The 20,228-nt window shown below is 48.4% G+C and overlaps 1 protein-coding gene and 2 non-coding genes across 3 annotated transcripts; all 3 read left to right on the top strand.

Annotated features, from left to right (window-relative positions):
* The first annotated feature begins 2,329 nt into the window (after positions 1–2,329).
* GABRE (gamma-aminobutyric acid type A receptor epsilon subunit) lies at positions 2,330–19,640 on the top strand. Its single transcript, XM_018044324.1, has 9 exons — positions 2,330–2,464; positions 6,607–6,827; positions 7,240–7,307; positions 10,962–11,182; positions 11,713–11,795; positions 13,143–13,280; positions 17,007–17,159; positions 17,277–17,476; positions 17,767–19,640. The coding sequence occupies exons 1-9, from the start codon at positions 2,412–2,414 to the stop codon at positions 18,112–18,114; spliced, it is 1,485 nt and encodes a 494-aa protein (XP_017899813.1). The 5' UTR covers positions 2,330–2,411; the 3' UTR covers positions 18,115–19,640.
* On the top strand, positions 14,454–14,534 carry MIR224 (microRNA 224). The gene has a single exon (NR_129659.1). It is a non-coding gene; the product is annotated as a microRNA 224 (primary transcript).
* MIR3431 (microRNA 3431) lies at positions 16,383–16,479 on the top strand. The gene has a single exon (NR_129713.1). It is a non-coding gene; the product is annotated as a microRNA 3431 (primary transcript).
* Positions 19,641–20,228: the final 588 nt, after the last annotated feature.

Here is a 20,228-nt window from a genome sequence, read left to right as displayed (position 1 = left end):
GATGGACCTTTGCTGACAAAGTAATGTCTCTGCTTTTTAATATGCTGTCTAGGTTGGTCATAACTTTCCTTCCAAGGAGTAAGCATCTTTTAATTTCATGGCTGCAATCACCATCTGCAGTGATTTTGGAGCCCCCCAAAATAAAGTCTGACACTGTTTCCACTGTTTTCCCATCTATTTGTCATGAAGTGATGGGACCGGATGCCATGATCTTCGTTTTCTGAATGTAGAACTTTAGCCAACTTTTTCACTCTCCTCTTTCACTTTCATCAAGAGGCTCTTTAGTTCTTCTTCACTTTCTGCCATAAGGGTGGTGTCATCTGCATATCTGAGGTTATTGATATTTCTCCTGGCACTCTTGATTCCAGCTCATGCTTCATCCAGCCCAGCATTTCCTAGGGCAAGAGTGGCTACATAACTTGCAGGGCTCTGGGAAACATAAAAATGCAGGGCCACTTATTCAAAAATTATTAAGAATTTCAAGAAAGTGACAAAGCATGAAAGCATGAGGCACCTCTGTGTGTAGGGCCATGTTGCACTGCACAGGCCACATGCCCACGAGGCTGGCTCTGCCACATGGCTGGGAAGGATATACACGGCATGCCTGAATGTATCCTACAGTCTCTTCTCTCTTGCAAAGTCTGAAGGGAGAAGATACCAGTGAAATCAGTGGCACTAAGACACACACAACTGCACATAGGCCAGTAACAAATCTTTGTCGGGTGCCTACTGTGTGCCCAAAACTCATCTTAAGTTTCAGGGATATGGTGAAAAACCAGACAGACTCTTTGTATGGTTTTGTTTGGTTTTCTTTTTTGGCACTGAGCTTACTCCAGTGACAAAACGTTCTGTAAACAATCTCACAAACAAATACCCAAGAACATCATCAGTTAGTGAGCACTGTCTTGAAGATGACAAAGTATAGTGATGAGATGGTGGTGGGGTGATGGAGAAAATGTATTAGATTAGCATGCGACAGTGAAACCAGGAGTTCCCAGGTGGCTCAGTTGTAAAGAATCCTCCTGCCAATGCAGGAGACGCAAAAGACGCAGGTTTGATCCCTGGGTCGGGAATATCCCTTGGAGGAGGAAATAGCAAACTTCTCCAGTATTTTTGCCTGGAAAATTCCATGAACAGAGGAGCCTGGTGGGCTACAGTCCACCGGGTCACAAATAGTCAGACATGACTTAGTGACTGAGCCCAACAATAGCAAAGCCTGTCCAAGGAGCTCACAACCCCTTGTACAGCAACACCTGAAGATGCTGATAGTGTTTGGCCTCAACTCCACAGGCAGATCTCTGCAATCCCTTCCCCTCTGAAGTGAATCATGAGCTTCTAGGTGAGAAAGACAAAGTCCAAGGATGCTTGAGAGAGGCTTGAGATGTTCCCTGTGAAAGGGGTTAGTGATCCCACACTCCATCTCTAGGGGCTTCTCACTTCCTCTGGAGGTCACCAGGAGCCAAGTCTCTGGAAAGATAGGGGCAGTCAACCTGGGAAAGGGGGTTTCCAAGCTCCCCCTCCTCCTCCAGGTGCTCCCTCTCACACCCAGGCCCCGGGCGCTGAACTGGGAGCCAAATTGCCATCAGTTTCCTTTGGGTTCAGAAAAAGTCCTCCAGTGAATGCCTTGGACTGGTCCTTCGGTGGTGGGTCCTCCTCCATCCCCAAATACCTGGGGAAATGGCCCAAGGAGTAACCAACTCAGATCAGAGTTTCCTGGAAAGACTCTCAAGTCTCTTTTTCCCCTGTGCCAAGGAAGGTGCTAAATTACCCAGGTTCCTTTGGACTCCCAGGAATGTGCTCTGAAGGGCTGGAAGGTGTGGAGTGAGGGTGGGGGGAAATCTCAGAGGCCAGGGGACTTGGGAAAGTGATGAGGTGCAACAGGTTGTGGCGAGGGGCGCGGGAAGACAGGGGCTGGAAGCCACAGTGCGATCCCATGGCGCACCAGCGGGGTGGCACGGGCGGGGGTCGCAGCACCCGCATCTTGCCCCTGCCGGGCCCAGCCTGCAGTTTTTCTCCCAGCCGCAGCGGCGGCCCGCTGGTTTCCCCGCCTGGGGCCCGCGCACAGCCGGCTAGCCTCCTCCTTCCTCCCCCACGTCCCCCGCCCCTGGCTGTCTGGCAGCTCCGCAGCGGTGGCGGTGGGGGGCGGGGGGCCTTGGCGACCAGGCTTCTTCCTTGTCTCTCTCCTCCTCCCCGCGCCTGGCCGGAGCCACCCCTCCCTCTGCCGCAGCCGCGTACACGTCGTCGGACATTTCCATCGGGGCTTAGGGGGAGGAGCCAGGAAGGGGGGCGCGGGGCGGGGCGAGTGGGAGGAGTGAAAGTTGGAGCCCGACAAAACCCTACACGCCGCGCTCAGTGCGGACAGACCGCGCGCAGCGACCTCCGCACAGGTGGTCGCGCCGGTCCCCGCCGCAATGTCGACCAAAGTTCTCCTGATCCTCTTGGGCACGCTGGTAATCTTTCCGTGGTGAGTCTCCAGCCCTGGACCCAGGAGTCCCCGCCCAGGCCCCGCTCCCTCTCCCCGGGAGTGAGGCCGGCTCCTGAGAACTCCCGCACCCCGTGTTCCTCGAGCCCCACTCCCCGCCTGCCCCAGGCCCTCGCATGATCTACCCTGGTCCCACGTCCGCTCGACGCACGCAGCCGGCCTTCGCCCCGCTTCCCCTAGGATGGGAGCCCCGGGCCCCTGAAGGGGCGCCCAGGAAGGAAGACGGGACGCCTGTCACCTGGCCGCTCCCGTGCCCCCTCCCTTTACCCCCTGGGGACCCCCCTTTCCAAACCACTGCAGCGGCCTGGGACCGATCGCGTCCTACCCGCCCCCCCACCCGCACCCCAGCATTCCCTGGGAAGAGGTGACGGGCCTGGTCAGGTTCGCGCCTCTGCGAACTGGGGCGGGGGGGGGGGGACTTTGGGAACGTGGCGCCCAGAGAGGTGTGCGGGCAGGGGGAAGAAACTGCGCTTAAAATGTTTGAGTGTTGTTGGCTAGTGTGTTCTCTCGTTCGAAAAAAAAAATTGTTTTTTTCTCTTTTCTGAGCGCCTAGTGAGTACCAGGCACCGTGCCAGACGACTCTGACTTTATTTGCTTCCCTTCCCGCCGCTCCTTTTGGTGCCAGTCCCAGGCAAGAGCCTTGGTTTAGTCCAAGAGTTCCCACCCCAGCTGTCCACCCCATCCCCCTCTACCGCCAGATTCCCTCTTCCTCCCTAATGCCCCCAGACGCTCTTGGCTGACTGGAGCCAGGGGTCAAGAATGGTCATCTCGGAGGCCTGTGGTTTTGGATCCTGCATTTCAACCCCTCCCACTCTTCCAAAGATCAATAGCAGGTTTTCCTTGGAGCAGCCGGCTTCCCTCACACCTTCCTGGGGTCCTGGGACTTTGCCAGGAAGGTTATCCCCTGAATCTCTGGCTTCTGAGAGTGAAAGAGGACTGCTTCACATTTTTTAGATGGTTTCCCATTCAGCTGCAACTGTCACAAGTTCCTAAGCTTCCTGATCTTTCTAGAAGCCTCCACCACTAGACTTGTCTTGCTTTTTCGTTTCGGGGAGGGGTATTGGGGAGATGGCTTCTCTCCCCACCCCAGAATACTTCAGCTCATCAGGGGCAGGGCTGTGTAGCTGGTTGCTGGCTCATTGATGCCCTGGCGAGGAGGGGGGCTGGCTTCATCAGGGGGCTTGGTAAATATTTCTGAATGCGTGCTAGGAATTTCCAGTCATCCACATCCCTCTAGATGTGAACTGGACTAGTTGGGAGAGATGACATGGTGACTGGGGCAAAAGAGGGATATAGGGGTGCAGAAGGGGGAAGGGGAGCAGAGAGAAAACCAAGGAAGAGGGGCTATTGTGATGAGAACTACCCTTCCAGCCTAGGGGGAAGGACTGCAGAAACTCACACTGTCAGTTCAGGCACTGTCCACATGGTAACCTGTGATGTCATTAAAGAGCTGGGGAGGTGGCAGTGGGGTGTGCTGGCACGGGCCGTCTTGAACCACCTAGCTCGGGTCCAGGCTCAGCTTGAAACCACTTGTATGACACTGGGCACACCTACCTCCATCTGGGCCTCAGTTTCTCCATCTGTAAAGTGAAAAAGAGGACTCATATGGGGGGAAAAAAAGCAGTCCAGTGGCCCTTCTCATATTCTCTTTCCTTTCCCCAGCCAGCTGCCTGAGCATCCTCTGTGGGGGAGGGGTTGCAGAAATTCAGCTCCATCTTGGACCATTGCATCAAGAGGGATGTGGTTGCCTGAAAAGCCCCATGGGAAGACCCCCCTAGTCCTATGCATGAGTATTTTTCATGTTTTTATTATTTCTAGCCATGAAAGTTGGCTTAATGGCTAGCTGAGGAAAGGTGTATTCATTGTTAGCAACTTCTTAACTCCAAAATCCCAGGATGATGGGGCTTTTTGATTTGTTTGAAATTTGTTACTGGCAAAATCAATTTGTCAGATGACAGCAGCCTCAAGACCCTCTGATCTCATTTTCATGGCAGACATAGTCTGGGACCAGAGAGACTGTGGTGGTCTTTGGGCCTTTGCTTGTTTGTTTGTTTGCCTCTCGAAACTCAGGGGTTCTTCTGGTTGGCTGTGGACTTCTGGGGTCATGGCAGGCTCTGGCTAACAGTCCTGATCATGCCACGCTCCCAGTCAAGTCACACATTTTGCAGTTCCCTAGTTCTCCATCCCCCCCGCCCCCCCTCCCCTGCCCCACAGAGGCTGGCATGATCTATTCAGAGGACAGAGGGAAGAGCCTCAGGGAAAGAGGGCATCTCTGGATATGTGATTAGAAATGGAAATTGCTTTCCCCAAGCCCAGTTCTTCCCTTGCCCACAGTGGGAAATAGCTACCTCAGACATGAGAAATGGCATCAACTTGGCACATCTGGACACCACTTAAGCAATTCTAAGAGTTTGAAATACTGCAGGAGCATGCATTGTGCTGTTCAAGTTGGCCTTCCCTTGGTCTGCAGTACAGAGGCCATACCCACATCTCCTGCCCTGTTAACCCCTTCTTTGAGGGAGCAAGCTGTCTAATTGATTTTGTAAACTATAAAATAATTTTGTGTTACCGAGATAGAAGAGTGTAGAAATCAGGAGTGGATTTTCACAAAGGAAACATGCCCATTTAACCAGCACCTAGACCAGAAAACAGAAAGTTGCCTGTCCCCTCCCCCACCTCCACCAGCTTCACCACTCTGGCCCCTCCAAGTACACCCTCTTCCCCAAAGAAAAACACTCTCCTGCCTTCCAACATCACAGATTAATTTGATGATGGCTTTTGAAAAAGCTTTTAATTATAAATTTTTTCAAAGACATAGAAAAGTACAGGGAACAGTAGAGTGAATCTCCATGTACCCATCACCAGCCTTGTTAATTATCAGCTCATAGGCAGTCTTATTTTCTATGCATCCCACCCACTCTCTATTTCCAGCTTAAATTCTTTTAAAGCAAATCTCAGACATTGTATCATTTCATATGTAATTATTTTAGTATGTATTTCTAATTGTAAGGACTTCAGAAACAGAATAAAATACCACTATTACACTAAAAATGTTTAGAATGTTTTCACCCTGAAGAAACTAACCAGTCAATATTCGAATCTCCCTTAATGTATCATAATTTTTTTGTTGTTGTTGTGTTGTGTTTGGTTTGTTTTGTTTTTTTGTTTTTTATGGTTTGCCCTTTAAAATCAGGGCTTATATAAGGTCCATATATTTGCAGATTTTTATTAGCATTTTAATTTTTCAAAATGCTTTTTTAAAAATTTAGAACATATATGCAGAAAAGTGCTCAAACCATAAGTGCACGGCTGACGAGTTGTCCAAAAATGATTCACACTGATATCAAAACACCCACATCAGGGACTGGAATATGACCAGAACCTCAAGCTGCCTGGTGCCCCCTCCCTCACTGCCTCCCAGCAAAGGAAGCATGACTCTGATTTCTAACACCGTATCTCCTGTGTTTTATACATTTGCAGGTGGCTTTTTTAAGTTTTTAAAATTTCTAAGTTTAATTCTTTGTGTAATATTTTGGCTGTGGCACTCAGGTTGGATTCCTGTTGACCATCTATTTCCTAAATAATAGTCTTTGTTTTCTCTCAGTTCTCAGAGCTTCCCCCAGCCCTGGCCCCCAGCTGCAATGTAGTAGAGTATCACTAAAGCAAAGACATGCAGTGTTCTGACCCTCTCTGGGAGAGAGTGCTCTGGCTTTCCTGAGCATTTCTCACAACCCTGGCCCTTTGCCTGCCCATTTGCTCCCAGGTGGCACTGGTCAGGCAGACTGGAGACCAAGACTAGTAACGGCAGCTGATTGGCTAGAGTTCATACACCCACGTGCTCTTGCTTTTACCTTGAAATATTATTTTAAAATCTTGAACGTGCTTTTGTTATTGATTTTTGTTAAATAAAGAATGACCATTAAAGATGGATAGCATGGGAAGTTCCAATGGAGAGCACAAGTTTTAGAAGAAATTAACAAGAATAATCTGGCTCTTGATTTACTGTTACCAGGTACTCTAACTATGCTGTGGGTTGCCGACTTATTCACTCTGTCCCAGGAGGCACCAGCTGGGCCCTCTCAGAGTGGAGGACAGAGGTTCACTTGTTTGTTTTTATGTTCTAGCATTGAAGGACCTCAAGTTGAATCAGAGGAGGGATCCTCTGCCAGTGCTGATAAGGTCTATGGCCCAAAGCCCCAGCCTCCTGAAAAGGACCTCTCCTCTGAAGAAATAAAGCCCACTGCTGTTGGTACCCATAAGAAACGTGGCAAAATGCCAACAGCCACGGAAATCCTGGATGGCATCTTCCATAACTATGACTACAAACTGCGCCCTGGCATTGGAGGTGAGTAGCAGGACTTAAATCTCCCAGGCCCCAGAGGGTAGGAGGGTTGAGGGCCTAAGTGTGGAGAATGGGCCTGGGTGGTGCCCTGCATTGCTGACGTATCATGTAAGAGATGTTAGCGCTGGTCTCAGCAATGCCATTGACTTTGGTCTAGACTTTTCTCTTCTCTCACCCTCAGTTTTTCCAACTATAAAATGAGATGACTGGACTAGATGATTGACCTTTGAGGTATGTCCAACTCTTCACAGCCTATAAATTGGGCCTTTTCATGAGAAAAGAAAGAAAGAAATGGTATCAGATCTTGAAACCATGTAGTCCAATCCTTACCCTCTTTATTTGCCGCTGACCACACCCTCCCTTGCCCCACACTTCTGTTTGACACTTACCTCTTCCACTTCTGCTTACTTTACAGAGAGACCCACTGTGGTCACCGTCGAACTGTCTGTCAACACCCTTGGGCCTCTCTCTATCATGGACATGGTGAGTACTGAGCTTTGATTTATAGTATCTTCTAGCCTAGTGAGCTGGCCCATGAGGCTTTTCAAGTACTTGGTTTTTCTGTGTCTGTAACAAAAGAGTTTTTTTTTTCCTTTTGGAGGGGGGGATTTAAATGACAAGGACTTGAGAAGGAGACTGAAAGTAGTAAGTCCCTTGCTGCCTGAAAAGGACCTTCGGAATCCTGACTGTATCTTTCATTATTTCATTCAAAATAAAAATAATAAAGCAACTTTAAACAACACAGTGGAATGGCTCTTTTCTTCTGATAATGATTTTTATGGACTTACTCTTGTGGTTACCAACTGTTGCTCTAGGAATTCTTCCCTAGTTTCTTATCTCCTTTTGTACTCCCCAGGTAGCCTCCATGAGCTCCTACTCGATATATACAAAATGCAAGGTTTCTGCCTGCCCCAGGCAACCTACTAACCCAGCCTCCTGTGTGACATGCCTCCTGTAGTCCCAGCCCTGCTTAAAGCATGAAATTCAACCCCACACTCTAGCAGCCAAGGCTCTCCATGTCTGCAGCCAACTCAGGGCTCTAGTTTTATTTTTTTTTTTTTCATTCCTTTAGAGATCATGTACACTAGTCACACTAGCGTATGGTTTTCCCAGGCTATCTTGTGCTTCTGAGCTTTTGTTCAAGTGATTTCCACTTTGGGATGGCATTTTTCCAATTTTTCACCTTATCCTCCCAGATTTAACTCTAATGACATCTCTTTCACGGCATCTTCCCTGCCTTCTACAACTATTAGTTGCTCCCTTTTTTACTCACACCGCACTCCTTTCTCTGACTCTCAGACCTTTTAGCGTATATCACAGTTGTTTACCTGAACTTCTCTACCTCATTGTATTGTGATTATGTACTCTGTATCTGCCTTGCTCTCTCAACTATGGGTTCCTTGATGTCAAGGACCCAGTATATGTTAGCTGAGCAAATGAATTATAAAAGATGTTCTTCAAATGTCATTTTCATCTGTGGAGCCTGATAATGAGGAAGACTGGAGTAACCAACTCCATCACTGCCATAGGCTTGGCCTAGCCCAGGGCAGACACAGTTTTAGCACACACCTTGGTACCCAACAAGCACCATGTGACTGGGTGAGCTAAGCATCTAGGCTCTGAGATAGTACTTGCAGATGCACACTCAAAGGTAAGTAAACATTCATGGAAGCTCAAGGTGTTTATATAGGTTGAATGCAAGAGTGGGGTTCCCCACTGTGATGCTTTGTTTGACTGCCTTATTCTTGGGGCACAGTGTACTTATGCATCGGCTATGCAAAAATTAGGACTTCCCTGGAGGCTCAGAAGGTAAAGTGTCTGCCTGCAATACAGAAGACCTGGGTTCGATCCCTGGGTCGGGAAGAACCTCTGGAGAAGGAAATGGCAACCCACTCCAATACTCTTGCCTGGAGAATCCCACGGATGGAGGAGCGTGGTAGGCTGTAGTCCATGGGGTCGCAAAGAGTGAGACACAACTGAGCGACTTTACTCACTCACTCATGCAAAAATTAACCCCAAAGCATAGTATCTTAAAATGACAAATAATCATTAGGTCACAGCTCCTGTGGGTTAGGAATCCAGGCATGATTTAGCTGGGTTCTCTGTTTCAGAGTCTCCCAAGGCTGCAGTTAAGGTGTCAGTTGGGACTGGGGTGTCATCTGAAGACTTGAATAAGGAGGGTCCCCTTCTAAGTTTTCATGTAGTTGTTGGCAGGGCTTATTTCTCTGGCTACTGTCTCTAGGCTTTCCACAGTCCTTGCCACGTGGGCCTCCCCACAGGGCAGCTCCAGGTGGCTTCCCTCAGAGTGAACAAGAGCATGAGAAAGAGTGCTCAAGACAGAAGCCACAAACTTTGGGGAAGGAAGAAGAGAAATGTGAGAGCAGTCAGATCTTTTTGAGTTTCTGTTGACATTTTAAAGCTTTTTTTCCCTCTTCCCTTGATGTCACATTTATTCATTGCTGTCACCAATGTGCTTACCACTAAAATGAGTATGAATTTAGCAATTAGTTTAACTAAAATTGTTGATAAACCAAGAAATACTGGGTTTTGAGCCAGAGGTTGAGGGCCTCTGGTCCCACCATCATAGCCACCATTTACTCTCTTTTTTAATTTAAATTTATTTATTTTAATTGGAGGCTAATTAATTAATAAGAAAGGCACCTTTCAGATAATTGGTGGGAGCATGGCAAAAGTGGCCTGAAGAGTAGTAGAAAATCTGGCTACCACCTCCTTGTTATGTGTGTAAGATGTAATTTGGGGAAATCTGTTTCTAACATCTGCAAGAGCCTTTGCTGTGTGCCTACTGTTGTTGGCAGCACTGATTTCACAGGGAGGACTGCTACCTGACAAGCCTGAGGGATACAGTTTAATGACCCAGCCCTCACCGAACCTGGCGTGTAGCACAGAACTGGTCCAAAGAGGAGCCAGCAACTTGATTTTCTTTGGCTGGTAACATGTTGCTTTAGCCTGGGCCAAGTGCCTTTAGAAGATTCTGAACACTCATGTGGTATTAAATTTCCCAGAGAAGTCTGGCCATCTGCATAGTTCCCCATAGTTCTTTAAAGCTGTGGAAGGTCCCAGTCCTTGTACATAGCCTGTTTTTCTCTGGTGATACTGTAGAGTGTGGTGCTTGGTGAGGAGGAGTTCCAATACCCTTCAGTCATAAATTAGAGGTTGTGGAGAGCACAGGATTTGTCCTCAGGGAGAGAAAACAAGCCCCCTTGTCAGACTGGGGAAAATCGAACCGTTAGTTATCAGTTGGTGTGTCCTGAACTTACAGTTGGAATCCGGTTAAATGGGAATGAAATGCTTATTTGAAACCCGGGAGTGTAGCACAGGAGCAAGTGTGCCCCGTAGTGGGGATGCTTCCTCTGCTTACTCAGCAGCTCTGTAGGCCGATTTGGAGCTGCCAGCCACGCAGGAGAGCAGAGCCACCCTGAAGGCCACTCATGAGGGCTGGTGTGGCTTGGCAGGGCAGGGCTGGGGGCTGCCCAGCTGTCAAGCTACTTGCTGTTCAAGCTGCCTGCAGTTCTGTTAGAGTCTGTTTTTTTTTTTTTCTCCTTTCTGTACCAGTGGTGCAGATCTCTAGCTTCTCATACTTCTTCCTCTTAAACCTTCTTTTTGATATTTAACAATTTATGTGATAGACCATATCTAGAGACCAAATACTTGTGGGTTACTTAACATCTGTGCTCCCCAAATAAAAGCTGAAAGGGGCAACTTCATTGTATGCAATCAAAGGTGCATATGTTTGTAAATGTTTAGAATGATTTTGACCTGACATCTTTGATTTGCTATGGAAATGTGGGAGCCCAGATGGTGTTAGCCTGACTGGAGTAGCATCATAGTCCTACAGGGGAGTATCGACGTGATGAGCCCAGCCTTTACAATTAAGCCACCATTGTCTGTCTGTTTCTGGGTTAAATGTGTCTTCCCAGATTGCTATTCATTTGGGATTCTTTTTTTCTTTCTGGAATACATGGAAATAGAGAATGTCCTTCACCTAAACCCATGCTGTTTTCCTCTGTGCAAACCTAAGTGGGCTCCTGTCTGCTAGATAGGTCCATCACAAGATGGCACAGGAATGTTCTTTGTCTGCACAGCCCCAAATGTGTGCTTTTCTATCCTTGCCACCAGGAATACACCATTGACATCACCTTCTGCCAGACCTGGTATGACGAACGCCTTCGTTTCAATGGCAGCTTTGAGAGCTTTGTTCTGAGTGGCAACTTGGTGAGCCTGCTGTGGGTCCCAGACACCTTTTTTAGGAATTCTAAGAGGACCCATGAGCACTCAATCACCATGCCCAACCAGATGGTCCGCATCCACAAGGATGGCAAGGTGTTGTACACCATCAGGTATGTCAAGCTTCTGGAGTCTTGCCTCCTGCGACTCTTCTTCCCCTTCTGAGAATTTTTGCCAAAGAAACATGGACTGAGGTTTCATCCTGAATGATACTTCTAAGGTCCCCTCCAGCTTTCCCAGACCATGAGCTCAATCCCTTGGTGTATAGACATACATACTAAGGCCTCAGAATAAGAAGATATTGCTTAAGGCCACAGCCCGAGTTTGTGGCATAGCTGGGGCTGATATCTGGGTGATATGGGGCCGAGGAGGTGGTGAAGAATGGGAGAGTGTTGGCAGGTCCTTGAAGCTGGGATGGGCAAGAAACACAAGCCCATCTAAGCTGGTCCATACATTTCTCTGATGATGGAGGCCAGAGTAGCCATATACATCCAAGCTGTTCTTCCACTCTTTTTGTCTCTCCTTTGAGCTCTTTGTCTCAAATCCCACCATTGCCACTCATTGGCGGTGGTCCCCAGGCCCAAGCTGGGTAGATACCTAAGTGTTCAGGGCCAGCCTAATGAGGCTCCTTTCTCCCTTCCAGGATGACCATTGAGGCTGGATGCTCACTCCACATGCTCAAATTTCCAATGGACTCTCACTCTTGCCCTCTGTCTTTCTCTAGCTGTGAGTACATTCTTAGGTTTCTGGGACCCCAGAGTCATCACACTGGGCCCCTTCTTTTTCTCATCCTTGCCCCTTACATTTTTCTGCCTTTGTTTTTTTCCCTTAAGATGGTGCCAAGGTTGCCCAGGGCCTCCCAGTCCATCCTCATCTTTCCTGCTGACAATGCTGTGTTGCTTAACCTGGGCTTCATGTTGGCTTCCTCCTTCTCCTTTCCACCCCATTTCAAATCAGTCACCTCTAAAGTGTATCTCAAGTATGTCTGCTCTCCATCTTCACTGTCACTACTATCTTGGTTTAGATCTTTGTCATCTTCCACTTGGACTTCGCAACATCTGTACTTTGAAGCTGACCATGTCCAACATTAAATACACGGTCTTCTCCCAACCTCTACCCTAAAACAAATGCATTGCTTCTGTGTTCCCATCTGTCTCATTGAAAGGCACCATCAACCACTCAGTGTTCCACGCCAAGAACTTTGATGATGCTTTCTTCTTCACCTCCTACATCTATCCAATCAACACATCCTGTTGGTGTTCCCTCCAGAATCTCTATTGATTTTATCTCTCTGCATTCTCTCTGCCACAGCTTTGGCTCCTGCCTTTGTTCATTTTATTGTGCCTGAGTTATTGCACTGGGCTCCCATAACTGGTCTCTCTGTCAACAGGCCATCCTCATGTAAGAGCTAGAGTGACCTAGTGGAAGCATCATCTAGACTAGGTTACTCCTTAGTTTCAAATTCTTCCTGAACTCTCAAATCAATTCCAAATTGCTTAAAATAGCACTCAAGGCCCTTCATGAACTGGCCCCTGCTATCCACTCCTACATACCTCATCCATCTTCTGTGAGCCGGCCATCCTGAACTTTTAACGTTTCCATAATACATCAGGCATTTTCACCTTTCTGTTCATAGAACACACTCCTCACCCTTTTAGCCTCATCCGTACAGAGAATATTTATCCTGGACTTTTAAGACTTACTGAGCACGTCACCCACTCTATAGAATAGTCTTTTCTGGGTGTGTCCCCAACTGATCTTTCCCTCCTTTGTTCTCAGAGGAATTCCAACAATATATGTGTACTCATTGTCTTATTCAATAAAATGTGAATGCTTAAAGGCAGGGCTCCTGCCTTGCTCATCTCTGTGTGTCTAGCACAGGGCATGGTACTGAGGAATGCTCAGTAAATGCACTTACTGGCTGGCCTTCAACAATGAGGTAAGAGAGGTAAGGCCCCACAGCTGGTGCAGCCAGAGTCAGGACTCCAGAGCATTGCTCAGACACCATGATGTTGGACGCCTCAGCTCAGCTTCCCAGACTCACATGGCTTGTCTTCCCACGTTGCCTTACAGTTTCCTATCCTGAGAGTGACCTAATCTACGAGTGGGAAAATTTCACGCTTAAGATCAATGAGAGTAATTCCTGGAAGCTCTTCCAGTTTGACTTTACAGGAGTGAGCAACACGACTGAAACTGTTACAACCCTGGCTGGTAAGTGCACCTTTGAGCTAGGGCTAGCCAGAGGCCCAGGAGGGTGGTAAGGATGACTGAAGGTAGCCATCCATTCGTCCAAATGCTATGTACTCATTCTATGACAATATTGTAGAACATGGCTCCTGTCTTATAAATGCTAAGCACTTACAACTGTTTGCAGAGGAAACTGAGACTTTGTAACTATATCTCAGTCTCATCTGCAAAGAAGTAAGTGCTTTGCCAAGCCCCGGAGAGGGTAGGTGAGTAGATGAAGTTTTGTTGCTGTCAGAATTTGCAACTAGCCTTGTCATGCAGACCTTTTGGTTTCCAGAGCTTTGTTACAACTGACCTACTTGGACACTTGGGGAAATGGAGGTCATGTGAGTTCTCCATACTCAGAACAATCCAAGTGGTTCCAGTTGAGTGGGATGCAGTCTGTCCTGATGGGAGGTTGGAGGCTGGAGTTCTGTCATCAGCTATGTGAGGGCTGGGATAATCTGGAAGAGGTTTCAGCAGCTACAATACTGCCGTATCAACATTTATTTTAAAGGAGCAGTCCTGACACGCACAGATTCCTGTCAAAGGCTTCGTGGTGGATTCAACTTGGATGGTGATCATTGGTTTTCTGACCTTGTCCCTCACAAGGACTAAAGGGGAGGGTCCTGGGTCTATTATACTTTAGCTCCCAATTAGGTGTGAGTGTCTTTGCTTGTGTTCCTAGGTGATCTGAATGAGGAGCCAAGGGGACTCCCTGGGGCTGCTCTGGGAGCAGCCTTTTCACACATACTGACCAGTCAGGGCAGTGGTGGCTCTGCCCTCACCGTTTCCAGCCTGCGGATGGAACCAGTCACCCAGCCAGCCATTTGCCATGGAAGGTGTCTTGCTTGGCTTCCGTGTAGCTAGGCAGAAAATCTGCTTTTGCTTTACTCACTGAGTTGGTCCCTGGGTGAGGAATAGCCCATGCTCATCTGGCTAGAGCTTTGCTTGCACAGTACTAGGCAGGGGTAGAAGTCTGCTTTACAAATGCTTTCCTTTTTCTCGGGGGCTCTGGGTAAGCAATTTTACTCCCTTTGACTTGGGACCCTTGCTCTTCTGCTGGCTGACCATTGGCATGCCTCTTACCTTTTTGCACCTTGGTTTCCCCAGACAGGTGGGGACCCATCATCAAAAGCAGCAGGAGAAAAGGCCCATGGGCTTTCAAGTCACTAGTGGTTCCGTTTAGTAGATGGTTGTACATTGTTTCAAAATGGTACCCTAGTGACTACAAAGCCCCAGAGGCAGCATCATCACCAATGACAATAGGTAAGCACCCCGCCCTCCTTGGAAGAGAGGAGAGTTCTTGAGAGAAAGGAGAAGGCCTCCTTTATCTTCTGCAAGAGATGAGTTGATCTTGAATCATAGTTTCTTCAGTATCATAGTTATCTTTGGGACTGGTCCCAACACTTTCAGTCGGTCCCTGGGCAGTTCTCTCTGTCTGGAATAGACTTAGGTCCTAAGCTCCTAAGGGTTCAGAATGCAGTGCTAGCTTGGTACTCTGGCCACCTTGGGCCTTCAACCAGAGAACCTCTGCTTCAGGAGCCTTACCCCCAGTGAGTAATGCATCTTTCACTGCTGGCTGTTGAGCCTTTGATACAGAATTCACCCATGATTAGGATTTTGCTTTCTTGCAAGGGAGTTTCTTCCTTCACTGGACAACTCTGTTTATCAGAAAAAACCTCTCTGTTCATCTGAAATTGAAATCTCTGGAACTTCCACCCATTAGACTTAGTTCTTTTTCCCTAGAACTACTGAGCTTCCAGTAAGTCTAGTCAGTCTTCCACAGGGTCAAGATCAAAGAGCCAGTATTATAGTTCCAACCCTGGATCATATTCTTTTATAGACTGTACAGCTGTAGTTCTTTTCCCTCCCCTTTGTTCTTTTTTTTTTTTTCTCCCCTTTGTTCTTCAAAGCTTTGGCTCCACTCATCCTTCTAGTCTCAGTCTCTGGACACAGTCTTTTTCATTGTGTTCCTCTGACAGTGCAGTGACCAACTGTGCTCTGGCTGAGGCAGATAAGAGCAGAAAGCATCTTTAGTTTTTCTCCCCCTCTGACTCCTCAGCCCCAGATATCTTTTTTCCCTTACCCATGCTCCTCCATTCCTCAGAAATAAGAAAGTGTGTGTTAGTACCTTCACTTGGCCTTAAAGGGTAAGTTCCCATCTGTTAAAAAGTAGAGAAGGTTCTTCTTTGGTGAAATAGACAAAATAAAAATAGAAAAAGTCGATAGGATAATCAATCTTATTGCAACAAGAATACATCAACTCAGCAAAGTTTTGTGCAGAGTGGCTATAGCTGAGTAGGGCCATTTTAATTGCAGTCGAGACCCCAGGAGAAGGTGCTAGGATCTCGATAAATAACATTCTGGCTAGTAGGCAAGGATGAGTGGTCCCTGCAGCAGCCCCGGAGGAGGACTTCTATCTGCAAAGCTACTATTCTGGACACAGGTATTCAACTCGCCCCAGGCAACTTCCTGGCCTTTTCCAGAAGATTCTGAGAAGTCTTGCCCCTTGAGTGTCAGTGGTGCCAAGGTGAGTAGGAAAGGCTGGTCTTCCCATTCAGTCCCAACATACCCAGACTTGCTGGGCAGGTGATCTATTTTCTAAAATAGGAGAACACATGGACAGGTTAGTGTTCTGGTCTGCTTTACAGAACTGTTGCCAGGCAGCAGCAAGAGTTGCTGTGCATCTGCTGGGTTCTAGGCTGTGCTGGGCTGGGATGGGCAGGAATGTAGCAACGGGGCTCAGGTGAGACCTGCCCTGAAAGGGTTTAAAAACCCACCTAATAAGGCCAGCGAATTCTACAGCATCACTGAGGTGGAGAGTTGGAGCTTAGTTTCACTGAGGAGCCAGAATTTGAACTATTGTAAACCCAACATGATGTTGAGAGTAAAAAGAGATATTCTGGCCTCAGAAAGGCCTCCAGAATCTCCGGGGGTCATGGTAAGCATGCAGAGTGTTTGGGCATGTCAGACTATAAGGCAGCATGATGGGTCCAACAGAAGATGCCAAGTGGAGATAGAGGCTGTCCTCAGGTCCTGCACAAGCCATCACTGCCTAGGCTAAGAGCCAACATCAAGGACACGATACCCAATGAATGCGAAAACCTCAGTCAGCCTTGTGGATGTATGTTCTGCAGACCTGACATCTAGAGGACTGACTGAAATTTTCACTTTCAGCTAATTCTTCTATTTTCTTGAAACACTCATTTTGGGCTAGGGCAATAGACTAAGAACAGGAGTCCAGGGTTTGAATATTGGTATAAATATCCACACACTATCTCAAGGAAGCTGAGTAGATAGGGTTACCTTAGAGTAGGGTGTGGACGTGGAGGCCTCAGTCAGCCACCTGGACATTAGCCATGTGGTTCTGATATCTAGAGGGCTAACTGATTTTATTGCTTTCACTTGACTATTCTGCTCCCTATCCTGGAAAGATGGATATGGGGTGTGTGACAGTGAACTGAGAAAGAATTGATGAAGGTTCTAGCCCTGGCTTGACTCTTAACTGACCATGGGCCTGGCAGCGAGTCTCCTCTCGGACTTCCTCTGTGTCTCTGTGTGTGGTATTGCCTTAATGTGCCTCTGTCCAAGGACCGTGGTGGGCATCCCATGAGCCCCTATTGGGCCCTTAGTATGCATGTCCTTCTGCATGTGGGACACCCTCGTGGCAGTGCTATAGTGAGGAGGTATTTTTTAAATATCTTCCAGGTGATTTCATAGTCATGACGCTTTACTTCAACGTGAGCAGGCGATTTGGCTTTGTGGCCTTTCATAACTATGTTCCTTCCTCTGTGACCACAATGGTCTCCTGGATTTCCTTTTGGATCAAGAAAGAGTCTGCTCCAGCCAGGACTTCTCTAGGTAAGTGGGTGAGGTAGGCATCTCCTTGAAGCACAGAATTGCTTTTTCTGGGGGCCTTTCCAAAGTGTAATATATGAGCTAGTGGTGCCGTCCACCTCCACTCATCTCCTTTCACAGGGATCACCTCTGTACTCACCATGACCACTTTGGGCACCTTCTCGCGGAAGAATTTCCCACGCGTGTCCTATATCACAGCCTTGGATTTCTACATTGCCATCTGCTTCGTCTTCTGCTTCTGCGCTCTGATGGAGTTTGCTGTGCTCAACTTCCTGACCTACAACCGGACGGCGCCCCGTGGTTCTCCCATACTTCGCCATGTATGAGCTGGTATGGGAGTGGTGGCAAGGCTTTGGAGGATGGAGGCATGCAAGTAGGGCACTGGCACTCATGACACATGGGTGGCCAGCTCACCAAGTAAAGAGGGGTAACCTGGGACTTTGGGGGGCATTGGGTAAATTTTCTGGTGTGATGGTGGAAATTCTGGGGTGGGGGTGTGGGAAAAGAAACAGGGTGCCAAGCTCTGAGTCCTCAGGAATCCTTGAGACAGCACCTGGGCTTGGTTCATCTTCCCTTGACTCATTCTGATTTCTTCGCTCATTCCTTTCAGCCTCGTGCCACGATCCGTGTCCGCATCCCTGTCATTGAGCATCCGGAAGCTTTTGTGTGCGACGTTGAGGACTCCGAGGAGGACGAGTCGGGGGAGAGTGAGGAAGATGAAGGCCCATCCTGCCCAGCCCAGCAGGCCGCCAGGCCAAGCCGCCTCCGGCGCTCTGCTGGCTGCAGCAGGTGGTGCGATAAGTACTGCTGCATGGTCCCCACTTGTGACGCCAGCAGCTGGCAGCAGGGCCACCTCTTCATCCATGTCTACCGCTTGGATAACTACTCACGAGTGATTTTCCCAGTCACCTTCTTCTTCTTCAATGTGATCTATTGGCTTGTTTGCCTTAACCTGTAGGTGCCAGCTGGTACCCTGTGGGGTAGCCTCCCCAGTTCCCCAGGAGGTCCCACAGCCTTTGCTAAGGGAGTTGGAGGAAAGCAGCAACCAGAGAATGTCTTTCCTTCCCCTTCCCCAGCCAGCAGCTGGCAGGGCATCGCTCCTTGCCAGTCACGCCCCACCTGGCCCATTCACCGAATCTCCTTAGCGGCCCATCTCAAGTAGAACGGCCCCATGTCTGTTCTTCCTGGGGCATGTATGACACTCAGGCTTTGAAACGTAGACTCAGCAACCAGCTCCCTAGGATGGTGTCCATGTGTGAGCGGATTAGCCATCTCCCCAAAGGGCTAACACCCACTGCCTTTTCCCAGAAACCCAGCACTGCCTTTGTGGTGCTCTGGGCCCAGCTCTGGCCTCAGCCTCAAAGTGCATACACCAGCTGCTTGCCTGATCCTGGCACCTCCTAATGATGCTGGGCAGCAGTGTAACAGGGGAAGGGGATCTCCATCCTAGGTCCGATGATTATATTCTTGACTCTTGTCTCCCTGCCCTCCTTTCCCTGCAGATAGATGGGCACTGGCGTGATTCCTCTAGGAGGAGGGGAGCCAGCAAGTGAGGACAGTACCCCTCCTTTTGCTGCTGTGATACCTCCCTCTCCCCTCCCCGCAGGCCTTCATTGCTCATCTGCACCACCAGTTCAATGCCTTGCATCCAGTGGGTGTCTATTTTTGTGTGTGATGATAGTAATGGCCCCCTGCTTTGTATGCCCCTTTCTTCCTCCCCCTTGACCCTTGTGACTTTTCTGTGACTTCCCCAGTGACTTTCCCAGCCCCAACCCAGGTGCTAGGCCATGATGACTTCCTGGGGCCAAGAAACAAAGGGAATTCTGCTCTCTGCAGTGGGCATTACTGGCATTGATTGGTGCCCAGCCGAGGCACAGCATAGGAGTTCTGCCACTTCCTTGGCCCCTGGACCTGTGAGCCAGTCCACTCCTATTTCTGGGGCACTCTGACAATCACAATCAATCAATTGAATTCCCTTAAATTTGTACAGCACTTTACCTTTTGCAAAAGCACTTTTGACAAATTATTTCTATTTTGAGCCTCATAGCCTAGTGATATATTCAGGGCAGGATTCTTATCCCCATTTTGCAGATGAGAACTCTGAGGCACAGATTTCTATGGGACTGTGGATCTCACTGGAAACTACCCAGGAGCCCACTGTCATGCGACAGGGCTAGGCAGCTCTTTCCACCATGATTTGATTCTATAGCCTCTGCTGACACCCCAGGGGCAGGACCAGCCTCTTCAGCATTGGCCTGCTCAATTCCTGGGCCTCAGGTGCTCAGACTGCCCCAAAGATCTAATCTCTCCTGGCTCTAGTAACCCAGTGAGGTGAATTTGGACATGCCCCAATGCTTATATATGCTGAATGAAATCTGTGTCTGTATTTTATTGAGGGGTGGGTGGGTAGGGTAGGGGTCCATCTGCTTTTTGTCACCATCAACTGTAAAGGGGAAATATATCAATAAATATATCAGCAAAGCATAAAATTGTTATGGCTGGTTTCTTGGATGTTTGTTCTCTGCTGAGGTTTTTTTTTTTTTTTTTAATTTTAAGTTACTTATTTTTGGCATCACTGGGTCTTTGTTGCTGTGCATGGGCTCTCTCTAGTTGTGGAGAGCAGGGGCTACTTTCTTGTTGGGGTGTGAAGTCTTCTCATTGAGGTAGCTTCTCTTGCTGTGGAGCTGTGGAGCACGGGCTCTAGGGAGTGGGTTTCAGTAGTTGCAGCTCACCGGCCCTAGAGTATGGGCTCAGTAGTTGTGGTGCACAGGCTTAGTTGCCCCATGGCATGTGGAATCTTCCTGGGCCAGAGATCAAACTTGTGTCCCCTGCATTGGCAGATGGATTTTTAACCACTGGACCACTAGGGAAGTCTTCTGCTGAGGTTTTAAATCTTAACTCAGTGACTCAAATCTTTGTCTGTCTTCCTCCCCCATCCATGATTCCTAGACCTACCGTGCACTTGCCATGTACTTTTCTCTCAGTGGAGAACTTAAGGGAAGACACTGACCAAGTGGGCGCCCCCCCCCCTTTACTGATTCCCTTACTTACTCCTATACCTCTTCTCCCCTC

This window comes from Capra hircus, unplaced genomic scaffold (assembly GCF_001704415.2).
Source record: "Capra hircus breed San Clemente unplaced genomic scaffold, ASM170441v1, whole genome shotgun sequence".
Taxonomy (NCBI): domain Eukaryota; kingdom Metazoa; phylum Chordata; class Mammalia; order Artiodactyla; family Bovidae; genus Capra; species Capra hircus.
Note: the sequence above shows the minus strand (reverse complement) of the source record. Positions and strands in the feature narration are given on the sequence as shown.